The 24,654-nt window shown below is 35.3% G+C and overlaps 2 protein-coding genes across 8 annotated transcripts in view; one reads left to right on the plus strand and one right to left on the minus strand.

The window, feature by feature from the left end:
- LOC126724170 (uncharacterized) overlaps window positions 1-16,107 on the minus strand; it is an 87,792-nt gene extending 71,685 nt beyond the window's left edge. Inside the window, exon 1 of the mRNA XM_050428536.1 lies at window positions 15,940-16,107. Within this exon, the coding sequence (XP_050284493.1) occupies window positions 15,940-16,002 (63 nt within the window). The 5' untranslated portion in view covers window positions 16,003-16,107. The remainder of the gene's footprint in view (window positions 1-15,939) is intronic.
- LOC126724163 (callose synthase 2-like) overlaps window positions 541-24,654 on the plus strand; it is a 176,381-nt gene continuing 152,267 nt past the window's right edge. For 2 of the 7 annotated variants that reach the window (XM_050428522.1, XM_050428521.1), the window contains exons 1-2: window positions 5,126-5,242; window positions 5,325-5,417. In XM_050428522.1, coding sequence (XP_050284479.1) covers window positions 5,228-5,242; window positions 5,325-5,417 — 108 coding nt within the window. In that variant the 5' untranslated portion in view covers window positions 5,126-5,227. Of the gene's footprint in view, window positions 740-2,976; window positions 3,078-4,439; window positions 4,565-4,665; window positions 4,742-5,125; window positions 5,243-5,324; window positions 5,418-24,654 lie in introns of those variants that run through there. The other 5 variants (XM_050428520.1, XM_050428519.1, XM_050428517.1 and 2 more) reach the window with 5 other exon arrangements.

The raw sequence follows: 24,654 nt of genomic DNA on the forward strand, positions 1-24,654 counted from the left end.
GGTTTTCTGTCTAAGACACAGTTCTCTGTGTATATCTGTGCCTGAGTAATTGAAAAAATGCTTCAACCATTTTGAGAGGTACATATAATGGCTTAGTTGAAGTATGCTTTACATTTGGATTTGGAAACACTCCATTATTTCTTTTGTTTCTGTACTTCGTTATTACAGAAATAACAAAAAAAGAAAAGAAAAGAAAAGAAACAATACTATTTTTTTTTTGATGTGAACAATACTATTAGTATTACACTTTGTTTGATACTAAGGAAGTGAACCAAAAGAATAGTAGGTAACTAGATACACAGTTTTTGCCTCTTCTGCCTTTTGATGGTTTTTAATATCTTGAATTTGGGGGGAAAAATGGAGTCAAATATTGAGTTATGTATCAGTTGGGTGAAGCTTTTTTTTTTTGAATTTCAGGGGCTTATACTTTATATATAGTGAAATTGTGGCAGACCTATAATTTGGATTCAAACTGATGGGAGTTTCTCTATTTTACTTGATTGATTTTGGCAGGTAAACAAGGTGGCTTGAGTTGATATTTGTTGGGGTCTAGAGATGTCAAGTAGAAGTGTGTCTGATCAGCCACCGCCTAGGTGGATTTTGCGAACTCAGACTGCCGGAAATTTAGGAGAGCCAATCTTTGATAGTGAGGTGGTGCCTTCTTCCTTGGTCGAGATTGCTCCAATTCTTCGTGTGGCTAATGAAGTCGAGTCTAGCAACCCAGGAGTTGCTTATCTCTGTAAGTAGCAGTTTTATTTTATATGATTTGAATTGTATATATGCTTGTATGCTTTGTGTATGTATCTATACCTGATTAAGTATCCTTTTTGATCCACTAGAATTAAGAAGTCAGTGGATTTAACATACTTAAAACTATGTTGATTTATACTTTGCTTTGATCTGTATCCAAAAAAGTGAAAGAAAAAAACTTGCTTTGATCAGTTAGCTGTATATATGATGTAGTTATCAGGTCTTCCGTTGTTTTCTGGAGGTAGAACTTATGTTGGAACCAAAATTCACCATCAACAGTATCACATGATTAATTCTCTTAAATCAAACTGACAACTCTCATGATCAGTACAAACATAATGACACTCAAAACTCTTATGAACGTAAACTAACCCAGATCCCATTAAATCCAAAGTAAACTTTCAATATCAATTAAAAAACTCACAAAGGAGGCACTCACTATCCCAAAAGCACAATACATCCAATGATGCTCTCTCATTCACACAATTATTCAAAGAAACCCACTCTATGTTCTTCTAAGAGTCTTTTTCTCTCCCCAGGGGCAACTTGATGTATTTGGAGGCCTAAGGCGAAAATTAATTATTTTATTTTAGATGCAAAATTACTATTAATTAACATAAACTACGTAAAATAAATTTTTAAAAAAATTTTATGAACAAAAAAAATTTGACAAAATTTTTCATATTTATTGATATGGTAGATTGATAATATTAAGTAAAAGAATGGTGTTAGTGGTAGACTTAGACGAGAACTAGTAAAAGTTTGCTAACTAAACTCTTATTATTATTCTTATTTTTTTTAGAAGTACAACATTCACAATATTTTTTTACAACAGATCCTAGGTTTTAAGTTTTTTTTTTTTCCTCTCTCTCTTTGAAAATATCACTATAATTATTTTTTTGCCATCAATAACAGGTTGTAACAACCTGCTACTTATCATAATTGTAAAAGTGTTGTAAAAAATATTGTAAACATTGCATTTTTCTCTATTTTTTTTTTTTCATATGGTAAAAAAATATTATTTTATTTATTGATTATAAATAACCCTATTGGTTAAAATTTGGGGGCTTTTTTTTTACTTGGGGCCTTAGGCGACCGCCTCTCTTGCTCCACTATTCAGCCGGCACTGCCTCTCCCAATGTGGGAGGAGCCTTTATCACCACTGTATATATAAAACTTCACTACATATTCCTTGGCAGAGTATGAATACCTTCCATAGTTAACAATGAATACCAAATTACTTTCTTAACAAGGCATAGACTTTAATCCCACACTAAGAAAATTCAAACCAAGTCAAGTTAGGAATTTGAGGCAAATTCTAACGAAAATTCCACCAAGCAATTCACCTTAATCTAAGAAAGTTTTCGCGAAAAAATTGATCATTTTTTCTACATCTGAAGTTAAAATTGAGTGCGCATATATTAAACCAAAATTGTACAAAAACTCTTTTCTTGAACCACACTAGGGTGAACCTTGAGCTTTGATATCAGTTTGTAGGAATTTTTGGGGCTAGAGAAAGTGCATTAAAAAAAAATCATATAAGACACAAAAATTTAATGTAGTTCGGCCAACTTCATGTATCAATGGGCAATGCCAACCAAAATTTTGTATCAATGATATCACATAACTAATTCTCACAAACCAGACTCACAGACACTCCCACATAATATTCATGGTATTTTTCAATCACAAACACGCTCAAAACTCTCACAAACACAAACTAACCCAAATCCCATTATACCCAAAGCAATCTCTCAATACCAACTAACAAAATCACAAACGAGACACTCAGCATCCCAAAACCCCAATGCATCCAAAGGTGCTCTCTCAAATAATAGAAAAATACTCTTTAAAGAAACACACTCCATGTTCTTCTAAGTGTCTTTCCTCTTCCTATGCGTGAGATCCCTTCAGCAAGAAAATATCCATTCTGTCTGTTTGACAGTTTTTCACTTTTGGTAACTCACACTTATACTATTTATATGGTTTTTTCTATAATCAATAACATTTGAGTTTGCTGTTCAATTGCTACGACATTCTTCCTTCGTTGATTCTATTGTATATCCTAAATAATAAATCACTGCATTTGGTTTTGTCTATTTTTATATGTTATAATATGTCAGAATTTAACATGGTGTATATCTCTTAATGAATACAATGGGATGCTTTCTGAACTCTGATATGTATCTGAACTCAAATGCATATTTTTGTCAATGCTGGAATTAGGTCGGTTTTATGCCTTCGAAAAAGCTCACAGACTGGATCCTACATCTAGTGGACGTGATGTTCGCCAATTTAAAACTGCACTTCTTCAACGTCTAGAGAGGGTGAGCTTTAAAATCACTTGCTCATTAAATCTACTTTTTCTTCTCTAGTAAGCAATATTATTCTAGAAGGATCATGATCAAAGGTGTAACAATTTATATAGAGATTCATATAACTATCATGATTTGCGTTTTTTTTAGTGAATTAGTAATTTCATTCCTACAATCAGTGCAGAGAATGTCTCCTGTATAACTCCAATTAACCTGTTTGATCCCTGGTTGATAACTTATTCCTGATTGCAATTTAGTTTATAAAGGAATGATTTGGAATAGATTTTGTAAACCATACCAACTTCAACCAAGAAACAAAGGGGAATTTCTAAGTGCTTCCAAGTTGAAGTACATTAATATTTAGCATCCTTTGAAGGAAGCTAAGTAATTGAGTCTGCAGTACTCAAAACAACTTTATGTAGTCTGGGCTGAATAGACAGTGAGTCCTCAGATCTAACCAGGGGCCAACACGGCAAGACCATTTATCATCTTGAAGTAAAAAAATTTTTTAATGTCATTTTGTTTGCCATGTCACAGAGAGCTATATGGTTATTCATAATATATATATATATATATATATATATATATATATATATTGATAAGTAATAAACTTCATTGAAAAAAGAGAAAAAACAGAGGAAAAAATTAGAATATGGTGGTCCATCAGGATGCCAAAAATCATGACAAAGGAAGATAGTATCTCCTTGTCCCACTGAGAATTTCAAAAAATATCTTGCTCTGTTCCTCAAGCTGAGGATCCTTTTCCATTCCCATGTGCTCTCTTGTGGGACTCTAACTACCCAAATGCTTATTGCTCTAAAGCTTTACCCAAGCAACCATGATAGAGCATGCCTGAGCAAAGAGATTCCATATATGTCTCATAACTGCAGCTGTATTATTCTACTCTTCCACCTTCCTCAAACTGCTAGGACCAAGTTAGAACTCAATTGAATCAAGAAACAAAGGAGGACACTCGAGTATTGGAGTTTCTGACCCTAAGTGCTGATCAGCACTTAGCTTAGAAAACACCTCACTCTAACCAGAATTGGCCGTCAAACCAGACAACATTTCAAACTCGTCTTGTACCTGCTTGATAGTCTCAATGGTGATCTGGTATTTTTATCTCAGATATTGCTTTTGTGTGAAGACTGACTTTAAATGATATACATGTTCAGTGCCTTCTATCTGCTTTCTCCTTTTTTTTTTCCTTTCATTTTTCATTTTTCTTCCTTTTGGAGTAAAACTAATTTGCCCTACCTTAGAAAGTGTTCCATAATGTTTCAAGATGTCATTACCTTTTGGCTTTAATTCCCTACAATTTCTAATCAAGGGTCTCTCTGAAGAAATATTTATCCACTCTTATTTTATTTTCAGGAAAATGAAACGACATTGGCAGGAAGGGGGGCGAAGAGTGATGCTTGAGAAATGCAGAGATTTTATCAGGATTACTACAAAAATTATATTCAAGCTTTGCAGAATGCTGCTGATAAACATGACTGGTTGGTTCTCTGAGAGAATTGATGTCTTGTTGATTACTTTCTTGGGGGTTGGCTCTAGTGCATTATATTTATTTGATATTAAGTTCATGCTCCTGACTCAGTGCCCAACTTACAAAAGCATATCAAACTGCTTCTGTCCTATTTGAGGTTTTGAAGGCTATTGCAATGTCTATTGAGGTGAAACTGAATGCATTTTACATCTTACTTCTGAATGATATCAATATATTGGGACTTTTTGAAAAGAATACTTTTTTTGTCCGAGAACCCTCATGTGCTGTGGTTGCATTTATATATATGGATGTAGTAATTATTTTCTTTTTTCTCTTTTGTTGTGGTAATTGGATAGTGTTTCCCTTTTGATTTTTTTTGTAGATTTTGCAAGCTCATGCTAAGGTCGAGGAGAAGAAACAGTTATATAAGCCTTATAATATTCTTCCTCTTGATCCAGATAGTGAAAATCAGGCTATTATCCTGAGGTTTGTTCCAGTTTTCTGGTGTGGAATAGTTGATTTTCCTTAGTTCTTGCACACTTGAGTTTGATTTTGAATTATTTATTTGCAGATTCAAGCTAGTGTTTCTGCACTTTGTAACATCAGGGGTTTGCCATGGCCAAAGGACCACCAGAAGAAAGTAAATGAAGACATTCTAGACTGGCTTCAGGCCATGTTTGGTTTTCAGGTGACTTGCCAAATTGTTTGTTGACAATTACTTGGTTTTTCATGTTTAATCAGCAGGCTACTTTCCATTTATTAATATACAGAAAGATAATGTTGAGAATCAAAGGGAGCACTTGATTCTGTTGCTTGCAAATGTACGCATAAGACAATTTCCAAAGCCTGATCAGCAACCCAAGGTCTTATTTTTCTTAGATTGCTTGGGATTTTATTTTTACTTTCTGAGCCAATCTTTAATTTTCCATAACATATGCTACTTTTTGCCTCTTTAGTTGAATGATCGTGCTCTGACAGAAGTGATGAAGAAACTTTTTAAAAACTACAAAAGGTGGTGCAAGTATTTCGATCGCAAAAGTAGCCTTTGGTGAGGCTTCCTTTTTTTTTTTGTCTTTTTTTCTTTTATATATATATTTCAAAAATATGTTTTGTTTTGAAGTGCCAAGTGAATTAGTTATAGTGTTGCGTGCAACAGTGCTATACTGCTGCTTCCTTCTGCTGTAGTTGGTACTTAAAAAGCACCTTATTTTCTCTGTTTGGGCATTTCCTATTCTCTTTCATGCGAGTTGATGCTAAACGGTCAGGCACTCATGATTTGATATATTGCTCTTACTTTATGGCTTTTTTAATTGGCAGGTTACCAACAATTCAACAAGAAGTGCAGCAGCGAAAATTACTATACATGGGTTTATATCTTCTTATATGGGGAGAAGCTTCAAACTTGAGATTCATGCCAGAATGCCTCTGCTATATTTATCATCATGTATGTACAGTTCAAATTGTTCCTGAGATTGCAATGAGAGAAAAAAGAATTAGCTTTCTTTTTCATTTCTTTAGGGCTCTAAATCGTAAGGAGATGTATGAGAGATTTAGATACTTATGAGAATTAATTCAAGTGTGGGGATGTTGCATGGAAGTTGAAGGAACCAAAATATCACAAAATTACTTTTAATAATTTTTTACTAGATATTATAAAGAGATTATAACTGAAAAAATATACATAATTTGTTTTTTCATTTGATTTTTGATGTGCTATAGCGAGTAGTTGGGAATGCCAAGGTCATGATGTGAAGGGATACATGTTTGTTCCTATTTGCAATTTTATCATCTATTGGTAGGAGAGGTTTGGAAGATGTATGCGGGGTTGAATGGGCTGCAAGAATATGCAAGTCAACTCACTGACTTCGTGGTTTTTTGAAATTACTTTATACAATATGATAGAGGTGCCACCCCAGGCTTTCATGTACTTGGTTTTTGTTGTTCTCATAGACTTCATAGGTAGTGTAATATTGCAAGCTAAGGACTTACTAATAAATATATTAATCAGTAAGCAATATCTAGCTTGTTCAGTCTAAACATTTTGATGAGTATGTACTAATTATGTCCAAATATTTCTCTCCCCTTTTTTTAGGAAACAGAGATAGAGGTTTTTCTCTTAAAATAATAATTCCATAAATAAACCTTTACAGTTTATTCAAGTAATGAGATATTGTCAAGCGTCTAGTCATTAGAGGTTGGTAGGTTTAAAGTGTGCAGTGATATCATTGTAACAAGTATACCATTACAAATTTCTAAAACGTTGAACCATGGTGTACATCAGAATTTTCCATAAACTTATTTGTAGTAAATCCTGGCCATTACCATGTTTCATACATTCTGCCTTATACTAAAAAAAATTTCTTTAGTTGAGTTGTGGAATTTTGGGTCTCAAACCCAAAAAAAAAAAAAAAAAAAAAAAAAAAAGAAGAAGAAGAAGAAGAAGAATAAGAATAGGTATGGAGTGGTTGAACTTTGGCCAATTTAAAAGATAAATTATGGATGTTCAGAATAAATTTTAATAGACTTGCTCTGAATTTTCAGGTTCTTATACATGTTTCATATTTATAGTTTTTATGATATTTATTAACTTTTATGATATTTATAGTCTCATTGAATTGGTTACTATCATTGAAAATTGAGTATCTTGATTGATTTAAGTATAATTATTCAGTTGTTGTACTCCTATCTTTATAGATGGCTTTTGAGTTGTATGGGATGCTGGATGGAAGAATTAGTCCAATGACTGGTGAGCCTGTAAAGCCAGTCTATGGTGGTGATGATGAGGCTTTTCTAAAGAAAGTGGTAACTCCAATATATGAGACAATAGCAAAGGTGTTGCTTTTGCACGTTCTGTTGGGTCTATAAAAATGCATTTTGTTCTATTGATATTTGACTGCTTTGTCTTACCATTTATTTTGTGCTTTACAGGAAGCTAAAAGGAGAAGAGGAAAAGCAAAGCATTCTCGGTGGAGAAATTATGATGATTTAAATGAATACTTCTGGTACAATGGGTTTTTTTTATATTTTTTGTATTTTTTATTATATGAATTTCATATGTACAGATTATTAAAAATTATGTTGGTGTGAATTGTAGGTCAGTTGATTGTTTTCGGCTAGGTTGGCCTATGCGTACTGACGCTGATTTCTTTTGCCAACCTCTGGAAAAGCTTCGAGCTGACAAAAAGTTTGTATGTTGTAATTTTTGGTTATATGTTGCTTGTTTGTTAGTTTTCTAGTCTTGTTTATGTTTCTTTGAAACATATAAATCTAAATTTATTTCTTTTATTGAAGAAGATTTTTTTTTTTAATGAATCTTATCTTATTTCATTGTAAATTCATGAAATATTGTCCCTTGATGGAACAGGGAATTTTCCTACTCTATCTTAAGCTTTTTTGTACTAAATATGCTTCAAACGTATATCCATACATTCAGGGTATGTTTGGAATGGAAAGAAATGGAAGGAGAGAAGATGAGAGTAGAAATGTAAAAGCTGTGTCTTGAGGAGACGGCTTCATGCTCCTAGTTATATTTGTAATATTTGCCTCTTACAAGTGGCTTATATTGCTGTCCATTACCTACATGTACAAAGACACTACGAGTCTGTTTGGATATCGCCTATTGTTGAAAACTGAAAACTGAAAACTGAAAACACTATAGCAAAATAATTTTTAAATATGTAAATAGTGCCATGAGACCTAGTTTTAAAGTTGATTTTGCTAGATTCCGTACAACACGCAACTCCAGGCCTAAAACACTATCCAAACTCACACCACCTAGGTGAGGAAAAGTTAGAGAAGAGAAATATAAGGTTGGGGTAAATACTAAACAGGGAGGAATCAGATGTAACAAAAAGTAAAGGCTAGGTTATTGTAATTATTGAAATGAAAAGAGAGGGGATAAGGGAATTGAATCCGAGAAGAAAGAGCCAAAATCCAGGGTTTGGAAGAAAGATATAATGTAAGAGGATAGACGAGCAAAAAAGCCACTTGCTGCAACCCTAGGTTTTGGAGTAGAGCTTTAGTGGGATTGGAGAACCTTACAAGAAAAAGTCCTGAACAAGTTTGAACTGGAGTTCAACAAATCAACAACAAAAAGCAAGGAAACAGTAGTACGTCAATTGTAACCAGATTAATTTGAGGAACTATTTAGATTAAGAGAGAGCTAGCACATACTTAGCCAGATACTTAGTTCCTTTGTTCTTGTTGATCAAAATTTTATGGGTGGTTCTCGCAGCTTTTTTATTCAATTCAAATTTGTTCAATTGGTGGTAGAGGAAGGGGGACAGTATTTTTCTTTAAGGATTTTCAAATGGGGAAAATACTTCATGAAATCGATTTTTATGGGTAAGAATGCGACACAATGGCTAATGAAGAATATGGAACACATTGTCATTAGGATTAGTCCCAAACAATTTTTTACTTTCAGAAAGGGTGATATAGCTTATACTTTCCAAAAGAGTTCCAACTCTTTTGGCCAGTTCATACTATTTACTGAATTCAAAGTTGGCAGGTCTAAAAGGTCTGTTATTATTTCGAAGGGTAGAACAAAGAATGGGTGAAGGGCTTTTGGGTTAGAACTAAGGAAGATGCTGGAACCTGAATACTATGTGAATGGTGGCTTTGATCATTCGAAATTTGTTGCTCAGCCTCATAAGGATAACTCAGGGATTTAAACGTCTAAAACTTTTGCTGAGATAATGTGTGGCCATCAAGCACAAGTCAGGGGCAGAAATCAGCCACTATTGTTAAGCATCCATGATAAGGGGAAGTTGCACTTAGGGGAAGATAGGGTGGTGAAGCAGAATCCAAAAGGTGAACAGATGGTGTTGAGCAAAAATCCGGCGGGCAAACCATGTCTGATGGCTCTTGGAGGAGGAGGAGATATGGGTTCTCGGTGCATTAATGTGAATTTTAATTTGGGTGAGATATATCTTGTAGGAAATAAAAAGTGATTTCCGTTAAGATTCAGTTCAAATTTGAATGAATCTGTATATGGAAAAGAACGTGATCTGAGGAAGTCTTACTGGACAGGGAAGGGCTTGACTGTGGAGGTCATTGGAGAAGGAAAGAGACGTGTTGCATGGGATTGCAATAAAGGTGGATTTAATAGCTTTAAATGGGTCATAAGAGGTCAAAAGGAGCACATGGTGGGCTTAGGCATGAATTGTGACCCATGGGGTCAAGTAAAGCCAATTGTGGGCTCAGACCCATGTTGTGACACAACCTTCGGCCTTCCACATTTACTGAACCCGAAGTTTACAGGCCCAATCAGGTTTGAAGTTGGTGAGAGTTCTTCCCTGGCTGACCCGAGACCATTAACACACGAAGCCCATAAGTTGGTGATGGTGGCAAACTCCAAAATAGGTCACGACATTTCTGTTGCTTAGACCGAGGGGATGGGTCGACCTGCAAAGCCTGCGAGGAAGGTTGATAGCTCTGTTTCCAGTGGGTTTCACACCAAAGAGTCACCAATGACATCGGGTAAGGCCGATACAGTGCTAACTTACTCATTGGTGACGGTGACGAGCTCTGATTATGCTCATGAGGTTTTTGTTCCTCAGATCGAGGCGATGGGTCGACTCGCGAACTCATCAATGGAGGTCACATGTCCTTTTTCTGATGGGTTTCGCGCAGGTGAGCCTTCGATGACATTGGGTAAAGCAAAAACAGAGAGTTATAGGGCATCAATGGGTCTTTTTCTGTCCAACTTTTTTTTGAGTTTATCAAGAGCTGGGATAGCAGATTTGGGTGTCCAAGATGGAGATGAAGGTGGTTGGGTTGATTTTGCAAGTGTTTCTCAAGGGATAGATACTCTTCATCAGGGTAACCAGTTAGTGGTTTCAGCAGACTGTGGTTATACTAAGGTGAGAGTATCGACAAAGGGAGAAGCGGTTAGTGCAGACTTGGGGTTAGGTAATGTGGATAGTCCTTCCCCTTTGATGACTATCACTCCTCTGGGGTTGGCTGTGTCACCTAAGTCGAACAGTGGTGTGAGGTTTTGGGGCTTGAAAATACTTTGGATATTTCTAATTGGGTGAAACATAGAATCCCTAGTTTTAGTAAATTGATAGAGAGATGAGGAGATGAGGAGATGTGTATTATGCTTTTACAAAGGCTTGAGAGGGAGATTGAGGCTGCCAATTTGCTACATAGAAAAGATGCAACCCACTGGAAAGCTGTGTCCAAGGACAAAGGGAAGAGGGAGTTGAGGAATTTGATTTCCTCGGTTAACTATGATGGTAGATAGCCTTCTTTGACTGCAATACTGAGATTGGAGTAGGGAGTTAACAGTTTTTATGAAGTTGAAAATTCTATCATGGAATGTTTGAGGATTGAATGATTCACGGAAACGTTTGGTGGTTAGAAATTTACTACAAGAGTGGAATTGTGATGTAGTTTGCCTTCAGGAAACTAAGCTTGCTGGTATGGATAGACAATTGGTTTACAGCTTTTGGATTTGTCCTTATGTTGACTGGGTGGCTTTGGATGCGGATCAAACAGCTGGTGGGGTTTTGATGATGTGGGATAGAAAGGTTTTAGAAAAGTTGGAAGTAATGGTGGGTTACTTTTCCATATCGGTTCGGTGGCAGGGTGTGGGGGATGGATTTATTTGGGCTTGTTTTGGGGTTTACGGCCCAAATTATAATAACTTAAGGGGGCAGATGTGAGGTGAGCTGATTGGAATTCAGCATCTTTGGGACGTTCCATGGTGTCACATAGGGGATGTTGCTCGTTTCGCAAGTGAACGGTTGGGGGGATCGCGCCTTACTCCGGCTATGGAGAATTTTTCTGAGTTCATTGAGGTGCTTAATTTGATAGATTCGCCATTGGAAGGAAGGAGTTATACTTGATCTAGTGGCTCGGGATTAACCTTCGATGTCCAGGATAGATAGGGTTTGGTTTCTCATGATTGGGAGGATCACTATCCGAATGTGATCCAGCGGGTCTTACCTCGTCCTCTCTCAGACCACTTCCCCATATTAGTGGAGGCAGAGAGGATATTGAGGGGGAAGAGTCCTTTTAGGTTTGCGAATATGTGGTTAAAGACAAAGGGGTTCACAGATAGGGTTCATTCGTGATGGAATCAATACTCTTTCTCAGGTACTCCCAGTTTTGTGCTTGCTAAGAAGTTGAAGGCTCTAAAAGGAGACATTTTTCAGTGGAGCCATAATGAGTTTGGAAATGTAGGTTGTTAGAAGAAAGAGCTATTGGAGGCCTTGAAATTATTGGATGCTAAAGAAGGGGAGTTTGATCTTTCAGAAGTGGAGATAGATGAGAAGGTTGTGATGAGATCTTAAATACAGAACCTTCTTTCTTTGGAAGAAGTTTCGTGGAGATAGAAATTGAGGATGCTTTGCATCAAGGAAGGAGACAACAATACCAAATTCTTCCATAATGTGGCTAACTACCGGAGAAAGTATAATCATATTAGTATGCTGAGGTGGATGGGGTTACTTACGAGGGTGAATCAGAGATGGTGGACCAAGACGTACAGTTTTATAAAACTTGTACAAGGAGACAGAGGAGTGAAGGCCTTTTATGGAAGGTTTGGAGTTTGATCAGATTAAAGGGTTGGAGAGGGACTGGCTTGAACGAAGGTTTGAAAAAGAGGAGATTCTTTGTGTTGTTAAAGAGTTGGAAAGAGATAAAGCTCCAGGTCCTGATGGATTTTCTATGGCCTTCTATCACTATTGTTGGGGAGTTGTGGAAAGAGATATTTTTGCTGTGTTTGAAGAGTTTTATCAACACATTAAGTTTGAAAAATCTCTTAATGCAACTTTCATAGCTGCAATCCCTAAGAAGTTTTGAAGAGTTTTGGCAAAGCGCTTGAAAGAGGTTTTGGATCAGTTGATATCTGAGTCTCATAACAGTTTTGTAGGTGGCAAACAGATACTTGATTCAGTTCTTATTGCTAGAGAGTGTGTGGATAGTAAGGTAAAGAGTAAGATTCTAGGGGTTATTTGTAAGCTGGACATTGAGAAAGCCTATGATCATGTGAATTGGGAGGCTCTTCTAGATTTGTTGAAGAGAATAGGATTTGGGGTGAGGTGGTGTAGGTGGATCCGTACATACATATCTATAGCCCAGTTCTCTGTTTTGGTTAATGGGTCTCCAATTGAATTTTTTGGGAGTTTGAGGGGATTGAGACAAGGGAATCGGCTATCTCCTATATTGTTTCTGGTTATGATGGAGGTTTTCAGTAAGATGATGAAAAGAGTTGAAGGTGCTGGTTTACTTTGAGGTTTCAAGGCTAATGGTAGAAGGGGTGAAGGGGTGGGTGTCTCATACCTTTTGTTTGCGGATGATACGATTCTGTTTTGGATGCAAATAAGTAGCAGATTCTACATGTTCAGATGCTCCTTCTTTGTTTCCAAACTGTGACAGGATTAAAGGTTAATGCTTTCAAGAGTGAAATGGTTCTCATTGGGGAGGTTCCTAATATTCATGTCTTGTCAGAGATCTTGGGTTGCCGAATTGGGTCTTTGCCTATGACCTATCTTGGTATGCCACTGGGGGCATCCTACAAGTCCCCTACTATTTGGAATCCTATATTGGAGAAAATTAAGCACAAGTTGGCTGGTTGGAAGAAGATGTATTTGTCAAAAGGTGGAAGACTGATGTTGCTTAAGAGTACATTATCTAGTCTTCCGGCCTACTTTTTCTCTCTTTTTACAATCCCTATGCATGTCGCCAATAAAATGGAGAGGTTGCAAAGAGATTTTTTGTGGGGGGACTCCAAGACACATCTGGTGGGATGGGATAAGGTGTGTGCACATTTGGAAATTGGTGGGTTAGGAGTAAGGAAATTAATTACTTCTAATAAAGCCTTACTAGGAAAATGGTTATGGCGGTTTGGAGTTAAGGAGACAAGGCTTTGGAAAAGGGTTGTAGCTCTAAATTCGAGTGAAGCTTTGGATAGATCAATGGTGTAGGGATGATCCACTTCAATTGACCTTTCCAGTTATGTATGGGATTGCCTCCAATAAAGGGGCATCAATGGCCTCTTCTCTTGAACGGTTGGGGATAGAGGAACGGAGAAGTTGGGACGTTCGTTTCATTGGGAAACCAAATGATTGGGAAATGGGTGGTGTGAATGCATTTCTCCGTACTTTGGGCTCTAATTTACCTCCAACTGAGAATGGAGATCGTATGCAATAGAAGTTGTCGAAGAATGGGGATTTTGATATTCGATCGTTTTATAATAAGTTAAGAGGACCCTTACCCATTATATTTCCTTGGAAAGGTGTTTGGAAGGTTAAGGCCCCTCGGCATGTTTCTTTCTTTGTGTGGACTGTTGTATGGGATAAAATCCTTACAAGTGACAATTTGAGGGGTAGAGGTATGGACTTTGTTGACTGGTGCATTATGTGTCATTGTAATGTAGAGATGGTGGATCATTTGCTATTGCATTGTGTTAAGGCTTACCGGTTGTGGAGTTTCGTGTTTAGATCTTTTGGGATTTCTTGGGTCTTGCCAAGATCAGTTGTAGATACTCTCTTTAGTTGGTGGAATTGGCCTGGAAAGCATTTGTCTAGCATTTGGAATTTAGCTCCGCTATGCTTAATGTGGTGTGTGTGAAGGGAGCGAAATTGGAGGACATGGAAAGTTCTGATGATCAGTTATTGGTTTCTTTTAGTGGCTCCCTTTTTGATTGATCTAGGGCTTGGGGACTCACCTCTAGTGACTCTCTCCATATGTTCCTTAGCTCTCTTCTTTGTAATTAGTATCTTTTCCTTCTTTTTTTATCAGCTTTTTCTGTAATTTTTATCTCTGTCTTATGTTTTTCTGTATGAGGCAGTATTTTTGAATATATATCTTTATTACTTAAAAATATATATATAAAAAAATAAAAAATAAAATAAAATAAAATAAAATAAAAAACTATATGAGGAACTTGAGTAGAAAGTCACAGTTGAATTTGTCCAATCAGTCTTTTCAAACTCATTATGGAAAGAACAGGAAGCCTATAATGGATGGTAAACAGTGCTGCCTTTCAAAATACCATGCACTAATTGATTTTTTCTTTTTTCTTGTAAATATTTGTGCGTGTTTGCGCGCGCGTAATCAATCTTACCAAATTGGGCGAGGATCTTTGAAGACAACCTGCACATGAGCCCTTATTCTCTGGAGTAAGGCCCCGAGTTAACCGAAGTATCCATTCTATGTTAATACAAAATTCAGATACAGGTGTACGAATATGGATCCATTGATGCCCTTCTTGAGAGCAGTAATGACTTAAAACTACTAGTAGTACTAGCATAGTTAGTATCAACAGCTATTGCTTTTGTTGCTATACCCTTAATTATGATTAATAGATTTATAGGTTTCTGTTTTTGTATCTACACATTTATATTCTGCTCTTTGTCTTCCTAAATTCCTGTATTTATAGTAACTGTCATAGTCAGTGATATGGATCTTTTATACAATATGCCACTAGTCCACTTAGTTTCTTAATCTTATTGATGGCATTTAAGAGTAGCACATACATTGAGGACTATAAACTGCCAATTCCTATCTATCCTTATTAATTTTAGACTGACTCCAATTTGCCTACCACCTAGCATTTTTATCTGGTGATAGGCAACTCTGAAAAAGCTTGAGACACATGTCAAATGTCACTCCTTTGCCAAATATGTCAAGTGCTTGAACTCTACAAGTTGGTGGGCACTCCCCCAACAACAACAAAAAGATTATTTCCATCCTAGTAGATTTGGAATTCCTAACTCTTGACGTGTGATCAATTTTGAATCTCAATCAATTAGATGAAGAACCTTTGATGTCTTCTTTCCTATTAAAGAAGTACTAACACAAAGTAACAAAGATTATTGTATCCAAGATTAGCCACTCCGGTGCATTTTAGCGTCTAGATAGCATAGTGTAGAAAAAATTATTGCACAATAGTGTAGACAAGAGTGTAGACAAGAGCGTGATTATGCGAAATTCATTCCTATTAACCTAATCATATGCTGAAAATTGTTTCCAAAAGACCACACAAGACAAGAAAGAAATAGTAACAAATCAATTACAATGAAAATATAAGGGGGAGGGGGGAGATTACAATGGCAACATATTACAAACTTTCCCCAATTTATTAGGAAAAATATGCTTCAACAAGTGAAATTTGACTTAAAGATCACCAAATCCAATGCAGAAATTTACAAACTTTGCCGAGACCATTAATACCCAGATCATAATTTTGAGAGAAAGCTGTAACCAGAAGCTTATCAAGGCATACCTAGATGATTATTCACTCTAATTCCTGTCAATAAGCTAAGCATCAAAATCAACCGCCATAGCAAACGAAAGTAAAAAGATTGAATTTTTAGCTCATTACAAAATCATATTATGATGTGAAAACGAAAGAGAGAATGGGAGAAATGAAACCTGGTGGAGGAGACTGGAGAGGAGCTGAAATAATTGCTCATCTGCTTTTCCTTCCTCTGCCATGATTCTCTGTTTCTGTATTTTGGTTTTTGGGTACTTCTGGCTTACTCTGTTTTAGCCAACGTCACCACTTGTTGAGGCGAAAAACTGTTGTTGTTAAAGCAGCCGGAATTCTCCATGCCTCCAACAACTTCATTTATTTTTTATAATCGGGTCCCATAAGTTACCCAATGGATAATTGTTAATAAACAATTTAAAGAAAATTTAGAAACTACTTTTATTAAAAAAAAAAAAATTGTTAAAATATTAAAAAAAAAATTTCTTATAAATTTTTTATTAAAATAGTTTACTAACTAAAACCCTTAGAGTATTTATTGAAAGTTTAGAAACTATTTTTATGAAAAATAAAAAAAAGTTGTTAAAATATTAATTTTTCTTTTCTTTTCTTATAAAAATTTTATTAAAATAGTTTACTAACAAATACCCTTAGAGTATTTATTAACTTTTCTCAATTTGATAATTACATATTATAATGAATGTAAGAAAATTTGAATTACGAATGTCTATTGAAAGTACTAAACAACCACACATTCCTCTTAAAGTCTTAACAAATATGTTTACTAAAGATATATTACAGATATATTTTCTCTCTTCATTTGTTTCAACAGAAAACCTTATATAAAGATAGTTTTCCGTATTTTTCTATATTTGGCAGTATTAAAAAAAGGGGGGTCAAATGAAAACTATTTCTTAACTATATCATCACTACATAATATCTGCCAACAAAAAATGTATTTGCCAGCAAATGCAATTCTCCTAAACAATTATCATTCATTATATAACAATATTATTAGTCCACGGTAAAGATTGTCCCATGTAAAAGCAATTTAGAGCAATATAGGTACTATGTTTAAAATTTTCGTATTTTACTTCTTTCATTCTTTCTTCTTCTTCTTCTATTATTTTTTTATTTTATTTTATTTTATTGCACTTTATGTACAAAAAAGAAGTAACTTTTGCCTGGAATCCATCAAATCGAAAATTTCTTAGAGAAAAAAGAAAATCGAGCTTGAAATTCAAAGCAAAAAATTGGGATTTTGGTAGAGAGGAATGAAATAATTATCGCTGAAAATTTGTTCTCCTTTGCAAGTTGGAGCTATTGATTGATGAGTGAATTAAATAAAAATCTAATTAGAGAATTGTGTTATAGAGGAGAAGAGAAACATGGAGAAAAGAGATAAAAGAGACAATTAAAGAGAGAGATCTATGGGAAGAGGAGAGACCAGAGTTAGTGACGGTGAGGGTGTGAGGAGAGAAAAAGCAAAGGAAAGAGAGAAAAAGTGAGAAAACTTACCATGAGAGAGAGAAGGCGCCAAAAAATTATGTTTCCCACGGTTATAGACGAAGATAATATTTATAGGAGATGTAACACATGAGAGAAAGATTGTTTTCCAAAAAAATTTTTTGGAAAACAGCTTATAGAAACTAAGTCTTATTTTTATTAAAGTTTTCCGTTGACCAAAGATAGTTTTCCATTGACCAGGTTTTTTTTGTGCTACCAAACACTGGAAAATGTGGAAAACTATCTTTAAAGAAGGTTTTCTAACGAAACAAACAGAGCGTTATCTTATTTAGCTTTGCATGTGATAAAATTGTTTTCCGCTATATTTTCTAGAAAACAACTCTATTTCACGTGAAGCTAAATAAAGAAAACAATTCTATCTCACGTGGAGCTAAATAAAGAAAGTTAAGAGAATTTTCCAACTCATTTTATGGTTGTTGCAAAATATAGGAAAATGAAATATTTTCTAGTAAATACTTTTTGAAAAATAATTTATTTTTAGAACATGTTAATGTCAAAACAATCAGAGAGACTCTATAAACACAAAAAATTTCACACTGACTAATATGACAAATTGTTAATAGTAGGTAAAAGGTAATGTTAGTGGTGAGTCAAGATAAAGATTCAACCCTTAAGAGTGGCAACAATTATTTTCTGCTGCATACAGTCTAAACTGTAATTAGGCATATGCGAGAAGCCAAATTTAGTTGTTTGCTGGTCATAGAACAAGAGGAACAACTACTGGTTTTACCTAATAAGCTTGTCTAGAGTCTAACAATACCTAAACCAAAAGCTAAGAACTACCACATCCTACTATGTCTAGCAGGAAATGAAGACAGTCACACCCTTTTGGCACTGAATCAAAAGGAACCACACTCTAGTGAAATCACATAGACTGGCCAAGTGAAACCTCATAAGCAAACCTTACAAGTAGCTAGGAATCAGAAACTCATGGAAACACAAAAAATCAAGCTCTTCATTAATAAACATTGAACATCTCAACCGTCACTATCAATCCAAGTAAATACTTTAATCATATGAAGAAATTAAGATTAAGTGATTAACCTACAAATCAATATTAGTCAAAAAAAGTAAATAAACGTTTAGGAAGGGACTCTTATAAGTTCTTAGTGGTAATGTTTCGGTGCTTGTTGATGGAGACTAGGGCCGGCCCAAGGCCTAGGCCTAAGGCCCCCACCACAAAAAATATTTACCCTTTACAAAAAAGGCCCCCATCTCATTGTAAAAGGGCCAAAATTTTATAAAAGATATGAATTTTTTCAAATAATTGTGCACTTTTAATTATTAGTGATGTTAAGGATATTACAAATTTTACTATAGATTTATAAATTGACATGTTATCAATCACAAAAAAAATATTTTAAATATTCATCAATTACATTATTGAAGTTCATCAACCACTGTTATTATCATATTATATTGTGAACATTTTGTAGTAACTTTAGCATTTTTTTTTTTCTAACAAGGCTTTAAAAAAAATTTACAAATGTGCTAGATCATCAATGATGATTAATCTCCCTTAATAGTTTGAAACTTTCATATTTGTAAACTAATCTACCACAAAGCCACACATCAATTAATATCATAGATTATACATTAGATTATAAATGTAATTAACTATGTATCGTCATATATCCAAGATAAATTAATTTTCTTCTTAAAAAATAATATATATTTTTTTCTTTTTGTTAAATTTATGTTTCAACTATGATATTCAATTCTCTGTATGAAATTAACCTTAGTTTTAATTAGTATTTTTCATTAAATTATGTATTTAATTCATCAAATTAATCTCAATTTGATTAACATTAAATAATTTTATTTAATTCATATATACATATAAAAGGCCCCACATAAATCTTTTGCCTTAGGCCCCAAATTAGGTTGGGTCGACCCTGATGGAGACACCGTAGTTGCTGACTCTTTTGCCATCCTCGTGGTATAATAATCCCATTTTTTATATATATCCATCCCTTTTTACCAATTTTTCATTTTCTTTATCATTTTCATTCATCAATCTTGAAGCATCTCTAAATTTAGAGCTTGATGAATGGCTAGCCAGAGAAGATTTGCGATTGCGGAAAAATTCTAGAGAGTTGTGGGTTAAAGAAGGAGATCGCAATTCTAGATTCTTCCACCTTTCAACCATCATTAGAAGGAGAATGAACTACATTTCTGAAATCAAGCTGGAAAATGAGTTTTGGATCAGAGACCGAGAGGATATTCAAAGATATTTTTTGGATAATTTTTTATCCTTATACAATACGAGGCATCCTCAGTTTCCTGAGAATCTTGAGAGTCTCATACAAACTTGTGTAACTGATCAAGATAATTTGGAGCTTTGTAGAGTACCCTCTAGAGATGAGATTAAAAAGGTAGTGTTTGGAATGAAGGCTCTTAAAGCCCTAGGGTCAGATGGCTTCCCAGTGCTCTTCTATAAGCACTACTGGGATATTGTTGGTGATCAACTAACGCTTGCTATCTAGGGCTTTTTCCACAATGGCTGGCTGCTGAAGGAATTCAACAAGACCTTTATTTCTCTTATTCCTAAAAAGAAAGGTGCACAAAATTTTAACCATTTTCACCCTATCGATCTTTGCAAATTATTGTGAATAGGCTGAGACCTTTGCTAAACAAAATGATAGATCCTGCTCAAGTGTCCTTTGTACCGAATAGGTGGATAAATGAGAATGTGGTACTAGCCATTGTGCATACTTCCAAACATATAGGGAAAAAAAAGGTTACCTTGGTATCAAATTAGATTTCCAAAAAGCCTACGATAGAATGGAATGGAGTTTCTTGATAGCAGTTCTTAAAGCCTTTGGGTTTAGCAGCAATTTTACCAAGCTCATCCACCAATGCTTATCGTCAATAGAGTTTACCTTGCTGTTAAATGGTGGCCAATGTCCAAGCTTCTTCCCTTCTCGAGGTCTTAGACAGGGCAATCCTTTATCGCCTTATCTCTTCATCCTAGGAAGTGAGTTGCTCTTGAGGCTCTTAAACAGGAAAGTGTCACAAAAAAGGCTTTTGGGGGTTAAAGTTTCTAACACTGCTCCACCCATCTCCAAGCTATGCTACGCGGATGACATTATTTTGTTTTGTAAAGCTAAATATGCCGAGATTGCCATCCTCAAATCCTACCTGGAGAAATTTAGCTCTTGGTCGGGTTAGATTATTAGCATGGAGAAATTTGGCTGTTTCCCTTCTAAAGGAGTAAGTTCTTAGTTCATTAGTCAGGTTAAGCATACTTGGGGACTCAATACGTTGCCTCAAAACTCCACCTATCTTAGGGTCCCCCTCTTTCTTTCCAAGAGCAGAAATAAAGATTTCAGATTTATTAAAGAGAAGCTGGACAACAAGTTATGTGGCTGGAAATCAAAAATTTGTCTTGGTCAGGTAGAGCTACTTTCATGAAATTGGTTGCTCAAGTAATTCCGATCTATGCCATGTCCGCTATTTTGCTCCCTAAAGGCTTGTGTGACCAACTTGATGCTTCAATTCATAGATTTTGGTGGAATCCAAAAGCAAAATTTTCGATTGATCAAGCCAGGCAAATTTACACAGTAAATCCTGTAGAACACTCGATTCCAACTTTACATATTAACACACTTTTAGTAAGTCTAAAACAAGACTAAAAATATTTTGATCATGGTTTGCCAACATTACAAATTGAAGTTCTAATACATTAGTTCCTAATTCCTTAGAACCTAACAGGGGTTAATAGATCACACAGCAAGGATTAAAAATTAATCAAAGTGTGCCTACTCTGATACCACTTGATAGGCTAAGAATGTATTGACCCCCAATGGTAAATTAACCAATTAATTTGCCCAGTGAATTAGTTAAGTCAATTTAACATGCAAAAAGTGTGGTAGCACAAACAAATCACCACCTAAGTTAAATGCAATGGAAAATAAATTTGACATAGGTGATTTGTTTACAAATGGGAAAAACCACCGAGGTGAAACCCCACCAGGTTAATTTAAGGTCAACACTCCCAATAATCCATTATTATCAAAACAAGCAGTTACAAGTAAAAGGAATCCCAGTACTTAATGCCAACTTACAGTTAAACCGTTACCCCAATACACAATCAGACTTGTAATGTAGTAACAATCTCTCATTTCAATGCACGGCTCCAAGTACGTGAAAAACCAATCGATGCACAGATCCCAGTACGTGACTAACACACTAACTTGAGAAAGATGTTGGCTGCAATGTTCTTCAGTTCATTCAGACGATGAAAATCAAGAAGCTCATTGGTTACAAAACCCTTGGTGTACAAACGCAATAGCTTCTACAACAAAAAGATGAACTAGGGCAAATTGTCTCCAATCACAATTCGAGTGAATGATCACTTTGCATCAAGTTGCATCACCTTAGACGGCCCTTAAAATAATCCTTATATATGTCTAAGGTTGTGAGAAAAGAAACCCTACACAAATAACTTGCATATGCATGAAATACAAATTTGGAAATCTGAATTTCGTAATTCTCGATAGATACTGTATCTGTCGAGCTGCTATCGAGATCACTCATTAAACCTCGATAGATTTATCTATCGAGCTTTAGTGAACAACACTTCTTCACTTGTTTAAGCAGTGATGAGTTGTGTCAGGTGAACACCCGTGTTAGTCGTATTGCACAACGAAAAGCTGCCATGGGTGGTTTCACTGCTTATACTTCACCATCTTCATCGGCTTCAGAGGATGAGAGTGATGATGGCTCCGGCAGTGATGATGCTGATGAGGACGATGATGCTAGCTCGTCCAGTGATGATGAGATGTCTACTTGATGAACTTACCCTTTGTCACTCGTGACAAAAAGGGGGAGTAGTTTTGATATGAGAGTAGTCATATACATAGGAGGAGAGTTAGCATAGGAGATTTTTGTGATAGGGGGAGTGTTTATACTATGAGGGATATAGTGAGGATTTTAGGTATTTTCTTTTCTTTCTTTTACATTTACCTAATGTATATTGGTCTTGTGACCATTTGACATACATTCTACTTATATTTGGGTTTATATCTATTGATGTATGTTATTCACCTATCTTTACATGTGTCGTTTCTTTTCTCTCTTTATGCACATGCTTCTTATATATTGTATGCAATCTTTTATTTCTGTTTCACACTAAGATACCGTGATGAGTTTTGTTTAAAGTGTTTCAGAAATACAGGTTGTCAAATTCTTCTTGCAAAGTTTTTCAAGAGTTTTTGTTAGGATAGATTTTATTGTATTCAACAAGTGAATATGAGTTGAGTGATTTATGACTTCTCTCATATGTTCATTTGTTTGTTGTGGTTTTGTCACAGCTTGCCAAAGGGGGAGATTGTTAGGACATATGTGATTCAATGTTAGGAACATATGTCAATATAGAATTGGCTAATCTTTTGACAAAACGCACTTTACTTGTAATTGGGTAGATCTATGATGTGTTTAATGCTTCAAGGAACAAGGTTTCAAGTTCAAGTGTTAAAATCATGTAAGTCTATCCAAGAATCAAGTGAAGAAGTGCTGGATTTTAAAGCTCGACAGCTAGTATCTATCGAGGTTTAAAAGGCTGCTGAAGCCCGATGCTCGACAGCTTCTCGATAGATAAGCTATCTATCGAGGTTTATGAAATTCAGTTTTTCAGAATTGATTTCAATTCAATTCATGAATAGATGTTTGGGCTTTCTTTTCTCACAACCCTAAACATATATAAAGATTGTTTCAAGGGCCGTCAAAGGTTGTACAAGTGTGAAGCAAAGTTGTGTTCATGCAAATTCTGACCGGAGACAGAATTTGCCCTAGTTCATCTTTCTCTTGTTGAAGCTGCTGTGTTTGTACACCGTAGGGTTTTATAACCAAGGAGTTTCATGATCTTTATCGTGTTGATGAACTGAAGAACTTTGCAGCCAACATCTTTCTCAAGTTGGTGAGTAACCCACATATTGGGATCCGTGCATCGAATTGGTTAGTCACTTACTGGGAGCCATGCATTAAAAGGAGAGATTGTCACTGCAGAATAAGTCCAATTGGGTATTGGGGTAAGGGTTCAATTCTAGGTTGGTATAAGGTACTAGGATTCCTTTACTTATAATCACTTGTTGTGACAATAGTGAATTCTCGGAAGTGGTGACCTTAAAATCACCCGGAAGGGTTTTTGCCATGTAGGTTTTCCTCATTCATAAACAAATTACCGTATCAATTTAATTTGTGCTGCATTTAGTTATTTGGTGATTTTTTTTGTGCTACCACGTGTATTGCATGGTAATTGAATTAATTAATTAACTTGGCTAATTAATTTGTTAATTCATCACAAGGAGTCAATACATTCTTGGCCTATCAACCATGACAAGTAAAAAATTTCAAACTTAATGTACTGGAATACCTAAGCAACTATTAAACCATTACTAATTCAAATATGTAGGCTCACCTCTTGCAGAACTCATGAGGTTATTTGCATACTTTGTCAAAGTAATTAGTAGAACACAAACATTGAATTGGAATGGATTATGATGTAAACAAAATTTTTAACCTTTTTTTAATTTATTTATGGATTTGAACGTGTATTTGAAAATTAAATGTGGTGTAGTGCGGTTAATGGGTTTTATTTTATGTATTTGTTCCCAAGTTTTCTCATAACTTAAACTTAGAGTTTAAGGGTATTTTTGAACCACATAAAAGTCTAGTCCAAAAAAGGGAATCTTATTATAGAGGCTCTTCTATTTTTTTTTTTCTAAAAAAATAATCATATATATACTAACTTGGAATTCTTGCACTATCCAACCACCAAAGTTCCTAGGGAAGTGATGAGCGTAGTATGGAAAATTTATTTCATTCACAAACGGATAAATCTCATCACACTCATAGAAATTTTGGTGATTGGATAATGCAACAACCCCAAATTAATATATATGAAAAAAAAAATTAGATAAAAAAAATAAAAGAACCTCTGAGTACACGCGTACATAAATGCAAGTATTTATTAAACAACCTAATAACATGCTAGTAAAAAGGACTATTCTTTTCTACCATGCCAAGTCTCATCTTAGGATTTTTTTTTGATAAGAACACTAAGATTTTATTGAAAACGGGAAAATGACAATACATCTTGGATAAGAGCTTGCTCAATGCATCAAGAATCCTCTTCAATCCAACTAATAAAGTCAGCAACGTTAGATGCATTATTGGCTAAAAGGTGTGCAGGTAGATTTCCTTTTCTACGTACATGAGAAAAGTCGATATTCCTAAACTCCCTACACCGGTCCAGCACAGGCAGCCACTTATCCATCCAAACCCGAACATTTGCACCATTACCTATCCTCCACCTTATTCCTTCCTTTACCAAATTTTGTGCCGCCATA

Source organism: Quercus robur, chromosome 4, assembly GCF_932294415.1.
Source record: "Quercus robur chromosome 4, dhQueRobu3.1, whole genome shotgun sequence".
NCBI lineage: Eukaryota > Viridiplantae > Streptophyta > Magnoliopsida > Fagales > Fagaceae > Quercus > Quercus robur.